Source organism: Rhamphochromis sp. 'chilingali' (genome assembly GCF_963969265.1).
Source record: "Rhamphochromis sp. 'chilingali' genome assembly, chromosome: 2".
In the NCBI taxonomy this organism is placed as follows: domain Eukaryota; kingdom Metazoa; phylum Chordata; class Actinopteri; order Cichliformes; family Cichlidae; genus Rhamphochromis; species Rhamphochromis sp. 'chilingali'.
In genome coordinates, this window is record NC_137930.1 from 54,344,488 (window position 1) to 54,363,424 (window position 18,937).

The 18,937-nt window shown below is 41.3% G+C and overlaps 2 protein-coding genes across 2 annotated transcripts; one reads left to right on the top strand and one right to left on the bottom strand.

Moving 5' to 3' along the window:
* The first annotated feature begins 445 nt into the window (after positions 1-445).
* On the top strand, positions 446-11,440 carry nat10 (N-acetyltransferase 10). Its single transcript, XM_080872845.1, has 29 exons — positions 446-588; positions 807-933; positions 1,071-1,162; positions 1,275-1,446; positions 1,637-1,759; positions 1,860-1,921; positions 2,028-2,142; positions 2,608-2,715; positions 2,848-2,981; positions 3,088-3,181; positions 3,267-3,365; positions 3,460-3,596; positions 4,559-4,683; positions 4,769-4,919; positions 5,224-5,320; positions 5,457-5,573; positions 6,487-6,588; positions 6,684-6,758; positions 7,880-7,996; positions 8,090-8,223; positions 8,303-8,351; positions 8,450-8,546; positions 8,633-8,740; positions 8,826-8,998; positions 9,096-9,215; positions 9,339-9,437; positions 10,698-10,771; positions 10,858-10,938; positions 11,026-11,440. The coding sequence occupies exons 2-29, from the start codon at positions 820-822 to the stop codon at positions 11,159-11,161; spliced, it is 3,105 nt and encodes a 1,034-aa protein (XP_080728971.1). The 5' UTR covers positions 446-588; positions 807-819; the 3' UTR covers positions 11,162-11,440.
* A 62-nt stretch (positions 11,441-11,502) lies between these two features.
* Positions 11,503-18,934, bottom strand: mapda (N6-Methyl-AMP deaminase). The gene is made up of 10 exons (XM_080872859.1): positions 18,778-18,934; positions 18,503-18,633; positions 18,248-18,308; positions 18,067-18,154; positions 14,429-14,510; positions 14,206-14,332; positions 13,401-13,481; positions 13,159-13,297; positions 12,413-12,513; positions 11,503-11,754 (listed from the first exon to the last, which is right to left on the bottom strand). Exons 1-10 carry the CDS (start codon positions 18,814-18,816, stop codon positions 11,563-11,565), a joined length of 1,041 nt encoding a protein of 346 aa, XP_080728985.1. The 5' UTR covers positions 18,817-18,934; the 3' UTR covers positions 11,503-11,562.
* Positions 18,935-18,937: the final 3 nt, after the last annotated feature.

The following is an 18,937-nucleotide window of genomic DNA, read 5'->3' on the forward strand; positions in this document are numbered from 1 at the left end:
TATGATATGCTTTCGTTTGCGTATTCAATAAATCGGTCAAAAACAAAAACAAAGCCTCACTTGCAAGTACATGTAGAGATTTAACCAAAATTATTACTAGAAGCCGAGGCTATTCAATAGAAAATATAAGAGGCCATCGTTTCGTTTTTATTTAACTTACATGTATTTGTCTTTTTAAGTATAACACAAAGCATTTCGCTAAAAAAAATAAATGACAGGGTAACGGAAATTAATTATTCTAGGTTTTAAAAAAAAGAGCAAAAATTAAAGAAAAATTAACAAATAAATAGAAAATATCCAATATCCTTGTCTTTACCATTGCTTTCAGAATAGACTAAAATGTGTGGGGGCAGTGATTTACCCCCCACACACACACTTCGTTGAACTTGCTCCAGTTGTAAATGTACGCTCAACACAGGAAACTTTTCAAAGAAAGTCGCACAATTCTGACGTCATGCAGGGGTCCTCCATGAAGCGCAGTCTCCACGTGAATTTATCAACAGCGTGATGGCTGGCGTGTAAGCTTAGCGTGCAACTTGCTGTGTTTTTACAAAAGCTAAAGGCCTGACAGTTCATCTGTAATATCAGGTAACCGGAAACGGGTCCATCCTACAGTGTTTCGTGTGTTTTGCTAGTTTGATCCTTAAATATTTTTGTTTTAGCTGTAAGTTAGCTCCACTGAGTTCTTCCTCCTGTTTCTGTTGTCAGCTCTTTGCGGCTCTGGCTCCACCGCTTTTGTCACACTGTTTAACTAGTATCTGCTTCTGTGTGATTTTGCTATCGGACAGTTATTCTCTCTCTCTCAGGAGCAAATAGACGATGGCAACCGTCCGTAAGAAGGTAGACAACCGGATCCGGGTCCAGATAGAGAATGGGGTCGCTTTGCAGCACAGGACCTTGTTTGTTGTGGTGGGGGATCGTGGCAGAGATCAGGTAATCCCATCACTCCCCGCGCATTCAAGACACATTAGCTTGCATTAGGAGCAGTGAGCTTATTTTACCTGCAGGGTTGTGAATTTACATGTGTGTAACTGAGCATTAAAACACAGTTGCCCCTCTCTGTTGTCCAGGTTGTCATCCTACATCACATGCTGTCTAAAGCTGCTGTGAGAGCTCGACCCTCGGTGCTCTGGTGCTATAAAAAAGACCTGGGATTCAGCAGGTGTGTGTGAGCTCACAGGAGAGAGGGTGTAATCTGTCAAATATTTAAAGAGTTCCCCAAATCTGGGATTTAAAAAAAAGTGTTTCTCATCATCATCTCATTCGCGAAACAGCAATAGAAAGAAGCGCATGAAACAGCTGCAGAAGAAGATTAAAACTGGCACGTTGAACCTGAATCAGGACGACCCATTTGAACTCTTTGTTGCCGCAACCAACATCCGTTACTGTTACTACAACGAGACGCACAAGATCCTGGGAAACACCTACGGCATGTGCGTCTTACAGGTGAGTCTCTGCTCTGGTTTAAAAAAGATTTTAGAGTAAAATAAACCACTAGGCTTGTGGTACAATAGTGTGACAATAGTGTTCCTTACAAACAAGAACATAAGTGCATTTGATCAGATCACATTTGAGGACAGGTGGGGTGGGGAGGTGCATCAGGTGTTTGATTTCTATTGTTTCTCTTGTCACACAGGACTTTGAAGCTCTCACTCCTAACCTCTTAGCAAGAACTATTGAGACTGTAGAAGGTGGCGGTATAGTGGTCCTACTGCTCAGGACCATGAAGTCTCTGAAACAGCTGTATACAATGACTATGGTAAGGATTTAATTTATTATTAGATTCGGTTTGCTCTTCTGATGACGTGGAACCCACTGTGACCGACTTTCCCCCCCCCCACCCCTTCTTCTTTCTCCAGGACGTGCACTCTCGATACAGGACCGAGGCTCATCAGGATGTGGTTGGAAGGTTTAATGAGAGGTAGGTGCTTTGCCAAGAGTTCATTGAGTTTGAAGTGTATTTGCTCAGAGGAATGAAAATTGAACCGTCATATTAAAAATGTGGTTTTATTTTTGTGTTTTTTAAGGTTCATTCTATCTTTGGCGTCCTGCAAAAACTGTGTCGTCATTGATGACCAACTTAACATCCTGCCAATTTCCACCCACATGGCGAACATTAAACCAGTTCCGCCAAAAACTCAGGTACCTTTTTTAATTATATAGTATAAAAGGTTTTTTTAATCGGTTAGTTATTCAGCAGATAGTTTGCTGACAGCAAGCTTCATAGTGGTTATCCTGCACATGGGAGGATTAATGGTTTAGACGTTGTTCTGCTTTTGTGTGTTTATGATTTTATGACTATTAACTTGCATAAAACAGGCACCCAGGATTTATTGTCTGTACAATATGTAGGTTGCACTGCGTTCGGTCCCTTTTTAAATAAGTTTAAAAATGTTTCATACATTATAAAGACCAGTCGGGCCTCTTTGAGAAAGAGTTGGAGGGTTTTACGGACAGGCATTTCTGGCTGCTCTGAGAAGAAGCAATGATAATGTTTTTCCTGCTGTTGCTTAGGATACTGTGCTGAAAGTCTCTGAAAAACCAATAAGTGCACATTTAGGGAGAAAAAAAGACTCCATTCTGACTGGCTCTCTCGTTCCCCTTCAGGAGGACAGGTTGCCTCCTCGAGAACAGGAGCTGAAGGATCTGAAGGAGTCCCTTCAGGACACTCAGCCAGTCGGTGTATTGGTGGATGCATGCAGGACTATGGACCAGGTCAGGGCCTTTTAAATGCTACAGACACATTCACCTCCTATAACTGAATTCAAGTTGACTGCAATGTTATAGTTAAACAGTAAGTAGCAGATGTGCAGGTGTCCCAGTTGTTATTTTGAATATTTTCTATAGGCAAAGGCGGTGTTGAAGTTTATTGAAGCAATATCAGAGAAGACACTGAGGAGCACTGTGGCTCTGACTGCTGCCCGTGGTCGAGGCAAGTCTGCAGCTTTGGGGCTGGCTGTTGCTGGAGCTGTGGCTTTTGGGTATATATGACTTTCATCAATGCCATTTTAAAATATCAGCTTTGTCTGTTTTTATTCTTCTCGCTCGTCACCTGTTATTGTAACTTTTTTTTTTTTTTTTTTAAAGCTACTCTAATATCTTTGTAACTTCGCCGAGCCCGGACAACCTTCACACTATGTTTGAATTCATCTTCAAAGGCTTCGATGCCCTGCAGTATCAGGTAGGTTCTGACTCTTCTCTGCACCACTGATGTCATGCGCACATGGTGAGCACGTACTGCTTCTTACTCCCATTTTAATTCGCAGGAGCATCTCGACTATGAAATCATCCAGTCTTTGAATCCAGAGTTCAATAAAGCAGTGGTGCGGGTGAACATATTCAAAGAGCATCGGCAGACAATTCAGGTAAACAAGACTAATAAAAAAAAAAGTGTCTTCTTTTACAATAAAAAGTGAAATTTACACCTGATCTGATCGCACCATTACTGTGGCCCAACAGTATATCCACCCAGGTGATGCAGTGAAGCTGGGCCAGGCTGAACTGCTTGTCATCGACGAGGCCGCAGCAATCCCTCTTCCTCTTGTTAAGAAGCTGCTCGGGCCTTATCTGGTTTTCATGGCCTCCACCATCAACGGGTCAGTTTAAAACCTGAGTCATATTTATACACCACAAGATGCTGGTTAGTTTTGAATATATTAAATATATTACCGTGAAGACTTTTTTGAGTAAAATGATCAATGAGAGAAATGAGGCACTTAAATATGGAACTCCTGAACAGAAGTCAGGGCTCTAACACACAAAAATGTGCATAAACATGCTTATTTAGTCCCAATTTAGTCACACTTACCCTCTGTCAGCACATTAGACAAACGACTTTCCCGTCTCCTGACAGCTGACAATGACCTAACTAAACAACAATAACAGCTGGTTATAAGCTAACATCAGGCCAGCTAACATTAGGTTTAAGTGTGCCACCATAGCTATGTGCAGTCTACTGACATCTAGTGATGCGATGTTGCACACTGCACCTTAAGTCTTAAGGCACTGCCTTTCAGATCATCACACAGATCAAGTTTTGTGGCTGGGATGCTCAGAGCAGTTGCACTGGCACAAGGAAATGCAAATAGGCTGTTGAGCTAAGCCTTTTCAACATGACTGAATCCAAAACCAAGCAACTTATACAGCACACAGTGTGTTTTTGTGCAGTCGGTGTTTAAAACTGATCATATTTGGAATTAAGGGAGCGAAATCCATCATAATGTTCACAGTTCCAGCAGCACAGGCATGAGATCCTGGGACTTAATGTCCTTCTATCTTTATCTTCAGTACTTGTTGTTATTGCTGTAAATAAGTTTATGCAATCATACATTTCAGCTTTAAGCTGTAGGAATATTGAATGAAGGGCTAAAATAAGCAGACAGGGCACTATTTTCAGTTTTTTTTTTGTTTGTTTTTTTTTAAATCAAAACAAAAATTTTGCTGAATTAGTTGAAGACCAGTTGAGAAGTGCACACACCTGAGCTACTCGAGCGCAAGAAGGTGCAACCAGTGAATTTTCAAATTTCTGTTTCCGTGCTAATTATTTGTATTTCTGCAGCTATGAAGGCACCGGGCGCTCTCTTTCCCTCAAGCTGATTCAGCAGCTGAGGCAGCAGAGCGCAGACAGTCAGCAGAGCATGTCTGCAGAGAACAGAACCACCAACACAGCCAGACTATCAGCAGGTGAGGATCTCAGTTGCTCACCGTGTTTATGTTCAGTGCATCTGTATCGTGTGACTCACTGCTGTGTACCCGTTTCCGTTTGCAGCTCGTTCTCTCCACGAGGTTTCTCTGCACGAGTCCATTCGGTACTCTCCGGGAGACCCTGTAGAGAAGTGGCTGAATGAGCTGCTCTGTCTAGACTGCCTCAACATTCCCAGGCTCATTTCCGGCTGCCCGCTTCCACAAACATGTGAACTGTATCCTTTGTTTCCCTAATAATCCCGCCTGAGGCAAATTTACATGTGTAATTATTATTTTTTTTGCTGGGTGAGCATTAAGTAGGCACAGTGTGGTATTTTGTGCATAGATCAAACATTTAAAGTTAGGCTGCAGAAAATGCTGTGGACAGTTATTATTTAAAACACTGAATTTGATCTCAGTATTGAACTCTGTGCAATAGAAACTAAAAAAAAAATTGCCAGATTTCTAATCTATGGTGCACATCACATCACCTACATTCACTATGCAAGTTTGCATTTGTCCTTATCTAATGCTGTGCAGATACTATGTGAACCGAGACACACTGTTCTGTTACCACAAAGCGTCTGAAGCTTTCCTGCAGAGGTTGATGGCTCTCTATGTGGCATCGCACTACAAGGTGATTGTCGATTGCAGTCCTTTGACTTTAATTTATTTATTTCATTCCCCCCCCCCCCCCCCCCCCCTTAAATCTAACGGCAGCGCAGTGCCCTGCACAGTGTTGTCATTTTTGTGACTCATATTTTTGTCTCCAGAATTCCCCAAATGACCTGCAGATGTTGTCTGACGCTCCGGCTCATCACCTCTTCTGCCTCCTGCCACCTGTTCCTCCCACACAAAACTCACTACCTGAGGTCCTTGCTGTGGTGCAGGTACTGTAATACACTCACAGACCCACTGTTTTAAATCATAGGGTGGGAAATGAGTAGTTAATGAAATTCTACTTATTAGTTATTTATTACAAACCAACAAAATTACGATATTTGCAAAAAGATTCATAACTGCTTATATGGGCATCTCAAATCTTTGTAAATGGTAAAGAGTGTGTAACATCTCTATAAACATTATGTAGGTGTTGTAATTGATTTGTGTAGACTCTATTTTAAAAAAGTGTATAGCTGGGCATAGGGCTGTTCGATATAACGATATATATCGGATGACGATATAAAAACGTCTATCGTTTCATTTTACGCTATCGTTTGTTTCGTGGTGTCGCAAAATAAACTGTTTACGGCAATATTTTTCTTGTGTAGGTTAGGAAATAGATTGTGGTTTAGGTTAAGCTATTTTGAGTTGGGACTGAGATTGCCCCTATTATTGCCGCTGCACATGGCCTCGGAGGACTACTACAGCCATAGGGCAGGGGTGTCAGACAATGAGGGCTGGGGGTCCGGAATCGGCCTCGCAAAGATTCCAGTCCGGCCTTACTGGATGGCTTTGGAAAATGTGAAGAACAGAAATCTGGACTTCTAATTGTATTTTCATACATTTTTACAGCTTTTCCTACTGAGATAGATAGATAGATAGATAGATAGATAGATAGATAAAATTTAATATTTATTTTACACGTTTGCTTCTTACAGTTGTTTACATTTCTGGCCCAAATAAGGTCAGCAGTGAGCTCTGTGTGGCCCGTGATGTAAAATGATTTTGACATCCCTGGCTTAGGGTTTTTTTTTTAATAGTGATTTATTGTCACTAGCATGCATGAGCTCTATGAACATCACTGATAGGCGACCTTTTTGATTCCACTCAAACATGCATTTGCACCCTCGTGCCCCCCAGGTATGTCTGGAGGGGGAAATATCAAGACAGTCCATCCTCAACGGCCTGTCCAGAGGGAAGAAGGCCTCAGGCGACCTCATTCCCTGGACTGTCTCAGAGCAGGTACAAAACCTTCAACAAAACCACTACAGCTCATTCTTTTACAGTCCAGTGAAGACATTTTTAAACTAATACTGAATCCTCTACTCTTGTCACAGTTTCAAGACCCGGAGTTTGGCACCCTCTCAGGAGGTAGAGTGGTGCGCATTGCTGTTAATCCAGACTACCAAGGAGTAAGAATCTGCCATGTTTTTCTTGATATACACTGTACTGAAATATTTCCGCTGCAGTTGCTTTCCTCAGGGAGTAAGAGTGGTGAGGAATTTCCTAAAGGGCATTTTTGTCTGCAGGAACTATTAAGCATTTTTTTGTTTTGTTTTGTTTTGTTTTGGGTGGCCCAAAGCTTCATGTGCAGTCCACTAAAGCATGAAGCAAACTCTGTTTTTGGAAAGAAAGAAGCGCCTATTCTGGGGTACTTCTGAGCGGCCCTGAATTACTCCTAGGTTAAACTCAGAGAAGATAATAACAGCCAAAAATACAATTTTTAAAAACCCTGAAACCCATCAGCAGTTATGTGAAGAACAGCAGAATAAATAAAAAGAGATGATGTGATGAAGAATACATGTTAGAAATTGATCTGTGGGGTGGTGCCTGTTACATCGCTTACGTGTCCAGAGAGATTTCTGCGAGAGAAGTGCCACACTATAAAATAACAAATGGCAGCGGCATTAATTTAGGCAAAACAGACCTGGAACTGCTCGGACAGGTTGACAGATGAGGTGATGCAGGAGTGCCTGGGGACTATGATAGAAGAGACTGAGAAAGATGTAACCTGGTCCCTATGTTTTGGGGTTTTTTTTGTTTTTGTCTCATGTGTAGATGCAGCTGACCTATTAGCTTAATCTCAGAGGGTCTTCTCTGCACAGGAAAATCAGACAAACAATGTCCTGAAAGAATCTTTTAGCTCCCTGAAAAGGTTTTAGTACGGTAGTTAAAAACAAAAAAACAAATAAAAATAAAGAAATAGCTGTCCACTAGACCATGCATCTAAATTAAGTTTGGGGGAGATAATATTACACCCCTTAGGTGAGTACAGACTTCAGTGCTTGGTTGCAGCATTGTTTTTTTTAACCTGTCAGCGCATGAATGACGTGATTCAGAGGGAAAAGCCGTTTATTGGGGGTTTTTTTGGGGGGTTTTTTGGCTTTGGCCTTACTGTGTAAACAAAAGAAATCTCCACATGACAGAGGAATGCTTGCCCTCAGGAAGTTAGTGAAATTTGGGAAATGAAAGTTCCCGGAGCTTTTGCTGGCGTAGTAACACAGTTAATTTGAATAATCGACCTGTGCACCAGATGGGCTACGGCTCCAGAGCTCTCCAGCTGCTGCAGATGTACTACGAGGGCAAGTTTCCCACGATGGATGAGAGCACACAATCAAACCACAATGAAATCACCTCTGTCAGCAGTGAGGTAAGACACCGGTGTTTTCAGCAACATCTGCTAGACATTATTTGCGCACTTGAAGTGTAACCGGAGTGAACCTCGCTACGGTTTGTTGTGCAGGCTGTGAGTCTGCTGGAAGAGGTGATCACTCCACGCAAGGAGCTCCCTCCTCTTCTGCTGAAGCTGAGTGAGAGGAGGGCAGAGAAACTGGACTACTTAGGCGTTTCCTATGGCCTTACTGCACAACTGCTTAAGTGAGTTGGCTTAACATGAAGTGAAGGGGATGAATCTTTTGGAAGTGTATAAAAATGAATCTGTTTTCAACCACAACAGGTTCTGGAAGAAGGCAGGATATATTCCAGTTTACTTGAGACAAACCCCAGTAAGTACCATTCAGTCACTTTTTCATGTTTCTTTTTGTTGTTGTTTTTTGTTTTTTTGCACTGCTGTAATTATTTTTTCATGTGCGGTTGTATGTAGAATGACCTTACAGGGGAGCACTCCTGCGTGATGCTGAAGGAGCTAAATACAGATGAAACCCCGGAGCAGAGCCAGTGGCTTTCTGCCTTCTCGAAAGGTGAACATGCTTACACTGCCTGAGGAGAACTGGTGTGCTCAAGCTTGTCAGGCTCCTTTAGAACAATTCTTCTTCCCCTTCCTCAGATTTTCGTCGGCGCTTCCTGTCTCTGCTCTCCTACCAGTTCAGCAACTTTCATCCGAGTCTAGCACTGAGCATTTTGCAGAATAAGAAGTCCAAGGAGAATACCTGCAGTAAGAGTCCTCTGTTTAAAACACCCTGATCTGATTTCTCCAGCGTAGACCTCACCCCAGTCTGACTTGTCTCTCATCATAACAGTTCTCAGCAGCTCAGAGCTGGTGGCTCACTTCAGCCCTTATGACCTCAAACGTCTGGAGCTGTATTCGAGGAGCATGGTGGATTACCACCTCATTATGGACCTGGTGCCAACGGTGGCACGCGTGTTCTTCCTCAAGCAGCTCGGTGATATGTCTCTCTCAGCAGCGCAGTGTGTACGTTTCCATCAACATTTTATATGACGGGTATCCTTCCAATGCAGCTGATTCCTCTGTTTAAGACGTTAACTGGCTGATGTCCGCTGTGCTCTAGGCTTTGCTGCTGGGAATCGGACTGCAGCATAAGTCTGTGGATCAGCTGGAAAAGGAAATTGAGCTTCCAAGCTCACAGCTCATGGGCCTCTTCAACCGCGTCATCCGTAAATTTGTGCAAGTGAGTTGCCAATAATTAAGTCATACAGAAAAACCTCACTTGTGGATGATGTACAACTCACTGTTAATTAAAGCAGCTGCAGTAAGGCTGTAACATCATATCTTTTCATTATTACTGCATTAGATCTTCACCGGCATCCAAGAAAAAGCAGTTGAAGCACAGATGGCAGCCACTAAAGAAGTTGCAATGGAGCCAACTGTCAGAAGCCTCAGTGAAGATCTGGTATTTGTGCTAAATTATTTCTGATGATTAGCTAATGCTGGAATAATTTACAGGTTATTACCATTAACCTCCTAAGACCCGAACTCTTCCACAGCATGCATTTTTAATTTCTCTTTGATATTTGGGCATATTGGGGCCCATGAATGTAGAAACAAAGAATTACCAGATTTATTTATTTTTTTACCTTATTTTTGTTTTTATGAAAAATAAGAGCCACATAGGAGGATATTTGTTTAAAATTCTGATAGAACAGTAATAATGGATTGGATTTATATAGCGCTTTTCAAGGCACCCAAAGCGCTTTACAATACCACTATTCATTCACTCTCACATTCATACACCGGTGGAGGCAGTTACAGTTGTAGCCACAGCTGCCCTGGGGCAGACTGACAGAAGCGAGGCTGCCATATCGCACCATCGGCCCCTCTGGCCAACACCAGTAGGCAAGTAGGGTAAAGTGTCTTGCCCAAGGACACAACGACCAGGACAGAGAGCCCAGGGATCGAACCAGCGACCTTCCGGTTACAGATGCGATTCCCAACCCCCTGAGCCACGGTCGCCCCAGCGTAGCAGTATAATGTCCTCGTAAGTGGATATCAGGCCCTTGTAGAGCAAAAATCTCAGCAGGAGAGACTAATCCAGCTTCAGGGGTCATAAGTTGGTGCTAATCCATCATAAGGAAGCAGCAGAAAGTTCCTCCTTAATTTTATGCTTTTGTTTAAGGGTTTAATGACTCGCCACATCCAGAGTTCACGTCATGTTTCAAATTTCCGGCAACAGTTTTTGCCACAATCTTTTATCTTTTCATTTACTCGAAGAGAAACGAAAAAGAAAAAAGTTAAATTGTTTTTTTTTTTTTCCCTAAACCACAGCCGTAAACACGACCTGATCATGAACTGAGAGTGAACTCGTTATTCTGATGCATTTCTAATTAGCTTTCAGTTCTCGTTGGCCTTTTATGCTCATTTATGGCTTCACGTTTTTATTCATGGACTCTTCCAGAAGCAGCTTTGCATGCTCTGCAGCTTTAGCGCCCTTCCTCCTCCGTATGGCAGCTCACTTCTGATTGGCTGAAAGTTTGAAGAGCAGGTGGATGGGGTTGCTGTGCCTGTAAAGCTGTTTCTCTGTATTACAAAACACAAAGATGGAACCACAAAACCCCCACAGTGTTTATGTCAACTTTGGTCTCGGTTTCAGAAGTGTCACACCTACATTTTATAGATACAAGTAAAGAAGGAATTTTCCCCTCTCTGTTCATAGAATGAAGCAGCAAAGGAGTTTGAGGAGAGACACAAACAAGATGTGGAAAAAGTAAAGGAAATGGACCTGGAACAGTGAGTATCGGGTTTGAAGGGCAGCCTTGGCCATTGCATTTTTTTTAGACCAGTATTTACTCTAGCTGTCTTTTTGTTTTTTTGAGGTACAAAATTCGTGGGGACGACGAGGAGTGGGACCAGGTGCTGAAGAAAGCAGGGAGCACAGCTATCGTCAGCATAAAAAGGTAGAGTGTTACTTACAATGTTTGGTGAGAAATCTAGTGTTCAGTTGTTGGAAAAGCTTGTTTGTAATGAAGACCTGCTTCCAACAGTGACAAGAAGAGGAAATGGGAAGGAGGAACCCCCATAGCGAGCAATGGAGCTCCCCAACACGGAAAATTAAAAAAGGAAACGCAACACGGAAAATTCAAGAAGAACAAGCATGGAAAATTTGGAAAGAAGGCGTGAGAGTGAAGTGGACACAGTATTGACAAGACTACATGTGTGATCTGGAGAATTTGGGATATCTTGGACTGAATTGTAAGCCTATGAGTGTAACTGTAAGACTGCATAGTCTATTTTTATTGTTTTGTGTTAAATTCTGCTCTTTGTATGCTGTCAGTTGCTGTAAGAACAATTTTGCTCCTCTCGACTGTGTAACACTGCACAGATACTGTCAACAGAACAAAGCATCACACTTCAGCCTGATTAAATAAAAAGTTATGATTTACTTTCCACTTACATAAACCATTTTACAGTATTTTTAGATTTAATGTAAGGGTTTCTGTAAATCCTTGTTAAATTGTTGCTTTAAAAAAAAAAAATGAAAACTTGAGGTATGTAGTTGGCTTTTGGCTCCGATGAACCGATCACTTGAAAAGCTGAGGATGTAAGTCATTCCACTTCTCTTGAAGCTGCTGCTTCACAATCTCTGGTCCGAAGATGCAGTCTATGGCCTGCTGAGAGAGCTTCCACACGGCTTCATGACTGAGACCGAATGTGGAAGCTGCCAGCTGATATTCCTGAGACAAGTCCGTACAGAAGACTCCTTTATCGTCGGTCTGTAATGTAAAAAAAGGAACATTGTTCAGGTGTGATTTTTTTTTTCTTTTTTTCCCCCCCTTTCCTCTCACAGGTCTCTGATCTATTTTTGTTCAAGTAGAAAGTTATTTCTACTGTGTTAATCTAAAAGAAAAACTACATCTACCCACACCTGTGACAGGATGTTAATGCTGTGCCCCACCGTTTTGTGGTTGTCTAAAGACGGTAAAAAAAGAAATAGTAATAACTTCAGCATCAGTATGTTACTTGTATGCCAATATTTTAAAGCCTCCACAGCCCTAATTCAAATAGGACCTGTGTGTTTCCTTCTTTCCTGTTATGTGTATACACTGTGATAAAGGTGGCTGGTTATATTAAACATGGCAAAAATAATGTGCAGGCAACGCCTCTAAGCTCAGACTTCAGACTGCTCTGAAAAGTACGGTTCAGTTTTTTCCCCCCAACTTGGCTCCCACAGAAGCTCCACCCACCTGCTTTCTAAACCCTGTGTTTGAGAGGAGCAGCCAATCAGAATAAAAGATGGCTTAAAAAGGAGACGAGCTAAAACTAATTCAGCTGTTGCTGAAGGCTCGGTGTAAGATAAAGACTATGCAAGAATTTAGCCTAATGAGGTCAAAAAACAAAAACATTAAAAAGAAGTATACAGTGGAAACTTACGCAAATTACAGTTGGGTGTCCCAGCTCGTACCAGTACTTGAAATGATGTTTGGAGTAACACGGCACAGTGTTGCCTTTCACATTTGATGTCAGGCACAGCTCTACAGAGGAGAAAAAAATCAACATGAAAAGTTCTGCTCGTACGTCAAAAAAGACGCACTGCGAGCTCATACCTCCACCATAACGCAGCTCACTATCAGGACAATTTACTTTTAACTACTGAGTATTGTGTTGTTAATATTCACTTTGTTTTCTTTAAGTTGGTAGTGCAGTAAAGATCAGATAAGCAAAGCATGACAGATGTTCACTTTGATTACACACACAGGAGCAGATAATGAATGATATGTATTGATTTGTAAATAACTGAACATGAATAACTTGAAAGGGTGAAACATAAACATGAGGTCAGAGGTCAAGTGTGACATGATATTTGGATTCAGACTATAATGTGATATTTAGAATCCTCGTAGTATTCCCTATATGTTGTCAATACAACATACTTGCTATATTTTTATTTTGTCAGTATCACTGATAAGATGTGGACCGACAGATGTGGATGTGTCTGCATCGCTTATTTTCACCCCTCAAACTTTCAATTTTGGCTTTTCAGAGTGAAACTGCATCGGTAGCGAAATGCCTCAGTCACTGTGATCCTGCAGCACAGGAACAGTGCATGTGAGGCATAAATTTGATTAAAAGTTCACACATTTTAAAATGAAAACATCTTAGCGTGGATGCTGCGTCACCTATTGGTATCTTTTTCTGAACCACTTTGTTAACGAGGCTTTGAGATCCACCGACTTCAGGATGTAAGAAGGTGCCATGACCGATTCTGTCAGGAGGAAGACTCAACAGCAAATCTGATTCATCCAGCTGTGATGGAATCTGCAACAATATTTGATGACATCACTCTTACGTAAAATATTACTACAGTCAAATTATCTCTCTCTGTCTATCTCTCTCTATTTTTTAAGTGTGCTATTCATACTTCTGAGAGGTGCAGTGACAACTTCAGTCCAGAGTTTTTGGCCTTCTGTAGGGCAGGAAGCAGATCTTTGCCATGGCCCACCTTAAAATGAAAGCTACATTATCATGTGAAATAATGAGACGTGGTCCTACTAATAAATAGCATTACAATACAGTTTCCCAACATAATTTAAAGTCAATTTAACAAGCTACCTCTTATTTTCTTTCATACAAATACTGCTACAGCGTGGTTTCTGGTGTTTAACATGTTTTAAAAGTTTTTAATAATGAGATCAGCATATGTGCAATTAATCCCTGTGAGCCAAAAGCTCAGTATTAACACCTTCAGTTTGCAAGAAGCTGCCAATTGGAAGAAAGTCTGGTAAAAGCAATACTGGCCTTGAAGCAAGATTATTTAAAATGGTTTGTTTCAGATAAAGGGTGAATTGAGGAGCTTCATCAAGGCCCAGTTTAAGATAAATAAGGATTACTTTAAAACTGTGAATCATGCAAAGCTTCTCTAGTAGAGTCCAAGAATAAAAATGGGAAATTAAGGATGAGATTTAAGGACATACAGTTTACATCATTTTCAAAAATTAAACTCTTGTGCTCTGCAGAAGTTATTTGAGATGACCAGTTTAACAACTTTTCTTTGTCACCCTGGAAAAGTCCACTCCCACCAGAATAGACATATTTCATCACAAAACTAGACGGTGACCATTCCTATTATGGGTCAAATAGACCCAAACAATGCCAGTAAAATACAGAGTAACTGGATCTGTAGCTATTAGTACAAAGCCACCATAGTACCAAACTGTCTGACAAACCGTTGGATCTCCACTGAGGTCAACTCCCACCACTAAACCATCAGATGACAGCATGAACTCCTCAGCCAAATTCACCGTCTCCAAGGCAACTTCAGTCCCATTCCTGCGGTCAATGGCTACCAGAAACCTTCAAGATAAATAATATTGAGAATCATGTGGTCAGTGACACAGCCACAAGTCATAAGACAAATGTGTGGACTTGCACACAGCTGGGTAAACCTACCTGACATCAATGTCCGCTCCCTCCTCCTTACACTTCTGGATGGCTTTGATGACCGTTTCAATGTAAGTCTTCTTTGTCAGTCCTACGAACACAAACATACCAAATCAGTGCATGGTGAAAGAAATCCCAAGTAATTTCATGTTCAGTTTGTTCCCTCGCTCTTCCACTGCAAAAACCCCCAATACAAAAAAGCAAACAAAAGATCTGGAGGTGAAGTGCTGAACTCACACTCATTCAGTTCACTGAATCGCTCAATATGAGAAGGCGGTGGTGTACAGAAGCACATTTACAGAATTTGTGTTATTTTCCAAAAACCTATGGACTTAATTGCATTTTTTTTCATTATTACTATTTTTCAGTTATATACAGTGGGGCAAAAAAGTATTTAGTCAGCCACCGATTGTGCAAGTTCCCCCACTTAAAATGATGACAGAGGTCAGTAATTTGCACCAGAGGTACACTTCAACTGTGAGAGACAGAATGTGAAAAAAAAAAAAATCCATGAATCCACATGGTAGGATTTGTAAAGAATTTATTTGTAAATCAGGGTGGAAAATAAGTATTTGGTCAATAACAAAAATACAACTCAATACTTTGTAACATAACCTTTGTTGGCAATAACAGAGGTCAAACGTTTACTATAGGTCTTTACCAGGTTTGCACACACAGTAGCTGGTATTTTGGCCCATTCCTCCATGCAGATCTTCTCGAGAGCAGTGATGTTTTGGGGCTGTCGCCGAGCAACACGGACTTCCAACTCCCGCCACAGATTTTCTATGGGGTTGAGGTCTGGAGACTGGCTAGGCCACTCCAGGACTTTCAAATGCTTCTTATGGAGCCACTCCTTTGTTGCCCGGGCGGTGTGTTTTGGATCATTGTCATGTTGGAAGACCCAGCCTCGTTTCATCTTCAAAGTTCTCACTGATGGAAGGAGGTTTTGGCTCAAATTCTCACGATACATGGCCCCATTCATTCTGTCCTTAACACGGATCAGTCGTCCTGTCCCCTTGGCAGAAAAACAGCCCCATAGCATGATGTTTCCACCCCCATGCTTCACAGTAGGTATGGTGTTCTTGGGATGCAACTCAGTATTCTTCGTCCTCCAAACACGACGAGTTGAGTTTATACCAAAAAATTCTACTTTGGTTTCATCTGACCACATGACATTCTCCCAATCCTCTGCTGTATCATCCATGTGCTCTCTGGCAAACTTCAGACGGGCCTGGACATGCACTGGCTTCAGCAGCAGAACACGTCTGGCACTGCGGGATTTGATTCCCTGCCGTTGTAGTGTGTTACTGATGGTGACCTTTGTTACTTTGGTCCCAGCTCTCTGCAGGTCATTCACCAGGTCCCCCCGTGTGGTTCTGGGATCTTTGCTCACCGTTCTCATGATCATTTTGACCCCACGGGATGAGATCTTGCGTGGAGCCCCAGATCGTGGGAGATTATCAGTGGTCTTGTATGTCTTCCATTTTCTGATGATTGCTCCCACAGTTGATTTTTTCACACCAAGCTGCTTGCCTATTGTAGATTCACTCTTCCCAGTCTGGTGCAGGTCTACAATACTTTTCCTGGTGTCCTTCGAAAGCTCTTTGGTCTTGGCCATGGCGGAGTTTGGAGTCTGACTGTTTGAGGCTGTGGACAGGTGTCTTTTATACAGATGATGAGTTCAAACAGGTGCCATTCATACAAGTAACGAGTGGGGGACAGAAAAGCTTCTTACAGAAGACGTTACAGGTCTGTGAGAGCCAGAGATTTTCCATGTTTGGGGTGACCAAATACTTATTTTCCACCCTAATTTACGAATAAATTCTTTACAAATCCTACCATGTGAATTCATGGATTTTTTTTTTCATTCTGTCTCTCACAGTTGAAGTGTACCTCTGGTGCAAATTACTGACCTCTGTCATCATTTTAAGTGGGGGAACTTGCACAATCGGTGGCTGACTAAATACTTTTTTGCCCCACTGTATTAGTTGAGTAAAATATATTTTAAGTAACACTTTTTTAAATTCAGAACACTCACTATATTTCTTCCGAGATTGCTGGATTCAGCTCAGTCATGCCTTAACAGCAAACCCAGGTTAGTGTTTCTGGGATGGTCCCAATCAGAACTGTCTGAACTCAGCACTTTAGATTAGTTTTCTGCCTATTGTACCTTTGTGTTGACAGCACTGCCTTGTTTTTTGTTTGTTTGTTTTCGGGGGGGGGGGGGGTTCCAGTTTTTGTACTGTTTTTTGTTTTCCTAAACTATTCATCTGGTTTGTTTCAGTGAACTTCTCAGAATTTGATGTTGAACTTTTAGAAATTCTGCATTCCCGAACTCACAGTGGCATTACAAAAAAAACAAATGGAGCAATTCTTAAGCGATTCTCTACATGTAGCTATGTCCCAGAGAGAAACGCTTCTCAGAAGGTTGAAAATGCGCTCAACTTCATCACAAAAAGTAATATCATTAGCAAATTAATAACAGTAAATAGATTATCTGTTTTTCCTATTCACCTGGAATTTTCAAGCACTATATTATAAAAAGTGCACATGATTGTAGAAGTCCAGGGCTCATACACATTTTTCAGGGTCAAAATCAAGCACTTTTTAAGCACTTTCAAAGTCCATTTTCAATCTTTTCCAGCCCATTACCAAAAAAAAAGAATGCATGTTTCACCTCAGTAAGGCCATGTAAAAATTAAAACAAATCATTTTAGGTTGACTTAAATGTCCTTTGTTCCCCTTTTGTCACCACAGACAAATACTGAAAAAGGAAATGGTGCAATATGCATATAGTGTACAAACTCAAAAAACACATTTCTCTTAAAAATTAAGATTTGCAAATGTGAACAAATCAACTTGTTAAAGATATTCATCTCCACTTGGAAAAAAACAACAACAACCCCACAAAACAAGAAACTGCACCAAACACCACATTAATACACAGCAAGGCCAAATTACTAAGTATTCTCATCAGATATTGATGCTTCTTTACTATGTGACACAAAAAAAATAGGAGACAGATTTTTTTTTTAACTAGTTAAGCACCCACTCCCACAAAAATGGGGGCAAAAGGGAGGAGATCACGTTTAATCGGTTATAACACAAGGTCAGAAATACAAGTGCTGAAATGAGGAGTGTCCACAGAAACCTCTCAATCTCAGCTAAAATCTCATATAAACCATTTCTACAAACCTATAACAAAGCAAAGACACCAAACAGTTAAAAGAGCAGTTACGTCACCATGAATCTGTGGACAGGTAATATCCATTACCCATACGAACCCTGGAAGTCACTCCCAAACAGTCTGGCTAATTTTTCAAGAAGTCAAAATGTTCTTCCCATTTAAAGAATTTCTCCATACAGATGCCCAAATACTTATATGCATTAGCCTGTTGTATTGTGCAACCATCAATTACAACTGGTTCCTATGCACATATACCCCTAGGATTGAATATAATTTCTTTAGTTTTATCAGTACTGAAAATAAGACAATGACTGTTATACTACACTTTGAATAATTCAAATGAATTAATTATTGAATTTAATAACCAAATCATTATCCTTCTTGCCTCTACAATCATAGGTATATACAGGAGAACTCACTGCTCCCTGTACTGTGTCATTCACCTTCGCCTGTCATTCACCTGTATCTCTCTCTTCACGTGGTGTGCTTCTTAACTCTAAATATTTGACACCATCAGCTGCAAACTCTTTGATAACATCTGTAGCCACCTGGCAGGAAAACAAAAACATCAATTACTTATAAATATCCTTAGAAACACTTTGACTAAAAGAAGCACGACACTGTTTTGAGTCAGGCCTTACCATCAGGATATCCTCCTCAGTGTCCACCAACTTGTGGATGACCCTGAAGACTTCAAAGCACCTGCAGAGACCCAAAGACATAGTGTTTTAATCTTAACCCGTTTATCAACGTCTCCCAGACAGCTCATTCTGTCCACTTAAATTTAGCTCAACACGTGCTTTTTCTTGTCGTTTCTTTTCTTTTCTATCAAATATAAAGTAGGGTTTAAACCCTGCTGGGTTTCATATGAAATTGTCAATGAATTACAGACGCACTCATCCAGAGTCCTCCGCTGTCCTTTGCCAATGGCCGTCATGCTGTGTTCAATGTTGAGATGTGGCTTTCGGCTGATGAGCTTCTCGATGGTTTGCGCGCTGACAGAACCATTGAGGTGAGCGTGAAGCTCCTGGTAACAATCAAAACGCTGACGTTAGCATTTAGTTAGCTTACACGTTAAGCTCCTCTATACATTAACCGCCCTTACTCTCTATAAACCTTCAAATTACTCACTTTATAAGCCTCTGTTATTCACGTTAGGCGGTTGACTTACCACTTTTGGCAGCTCCCGATAAAAGACATCATTGTCCATCACAAAGTAAAGACAATCCGCGAGCAAGTCTCTGAGCTCCGAGCTGTTTGCTGCTTTTACAAGCCTTTGTTTTCAGTCTACATTTACCCGGAACACCATCAGTGCAACCAAGAAATAATTC

Coding starts and splice junctions, on each gene's coding strand:
- nat10 (XM_080872845.1), top strand. CDS start 820: ATGGCAACCGTCCGTAAGAAGGTAGACAACCGGATCCGGGTCCAGATA. Junction 5,321..5,456: donor ATGTGGCATCGCACTACAAG/GTGATTGTCGAT, acceptor TTTTGTCTCCAG/AATTCCCCAAATGACCTGCA. Junction 9,216..9,338: donor TCATCCGTAAATTTGTGCAA/GTGAGTTGCCAA, acceptor TTACTGCATTAG/ATCTTCACCGGCATCCAAGA.
- mapda (XM_080872859.1), bottom strand. CDS start 18,816: ATGGACAATGATGTCTTTTATCGGGAGCTGCCAAAAGTG. Junction 14,333..14,428: donor GGAGCGGACATTGATGTCAG/GTAGGTTTACCC, acceptor TTTATCTTGAAG/GTTTCTGGTAGCCATTGACC. Junction 13,482..14,205: donor ACCTCAGTGGAGATCCAACG/GTTTGTCAGACA, acceptor TTTCATTTTAAG/GTGGGCCATGGCAAAGATCT.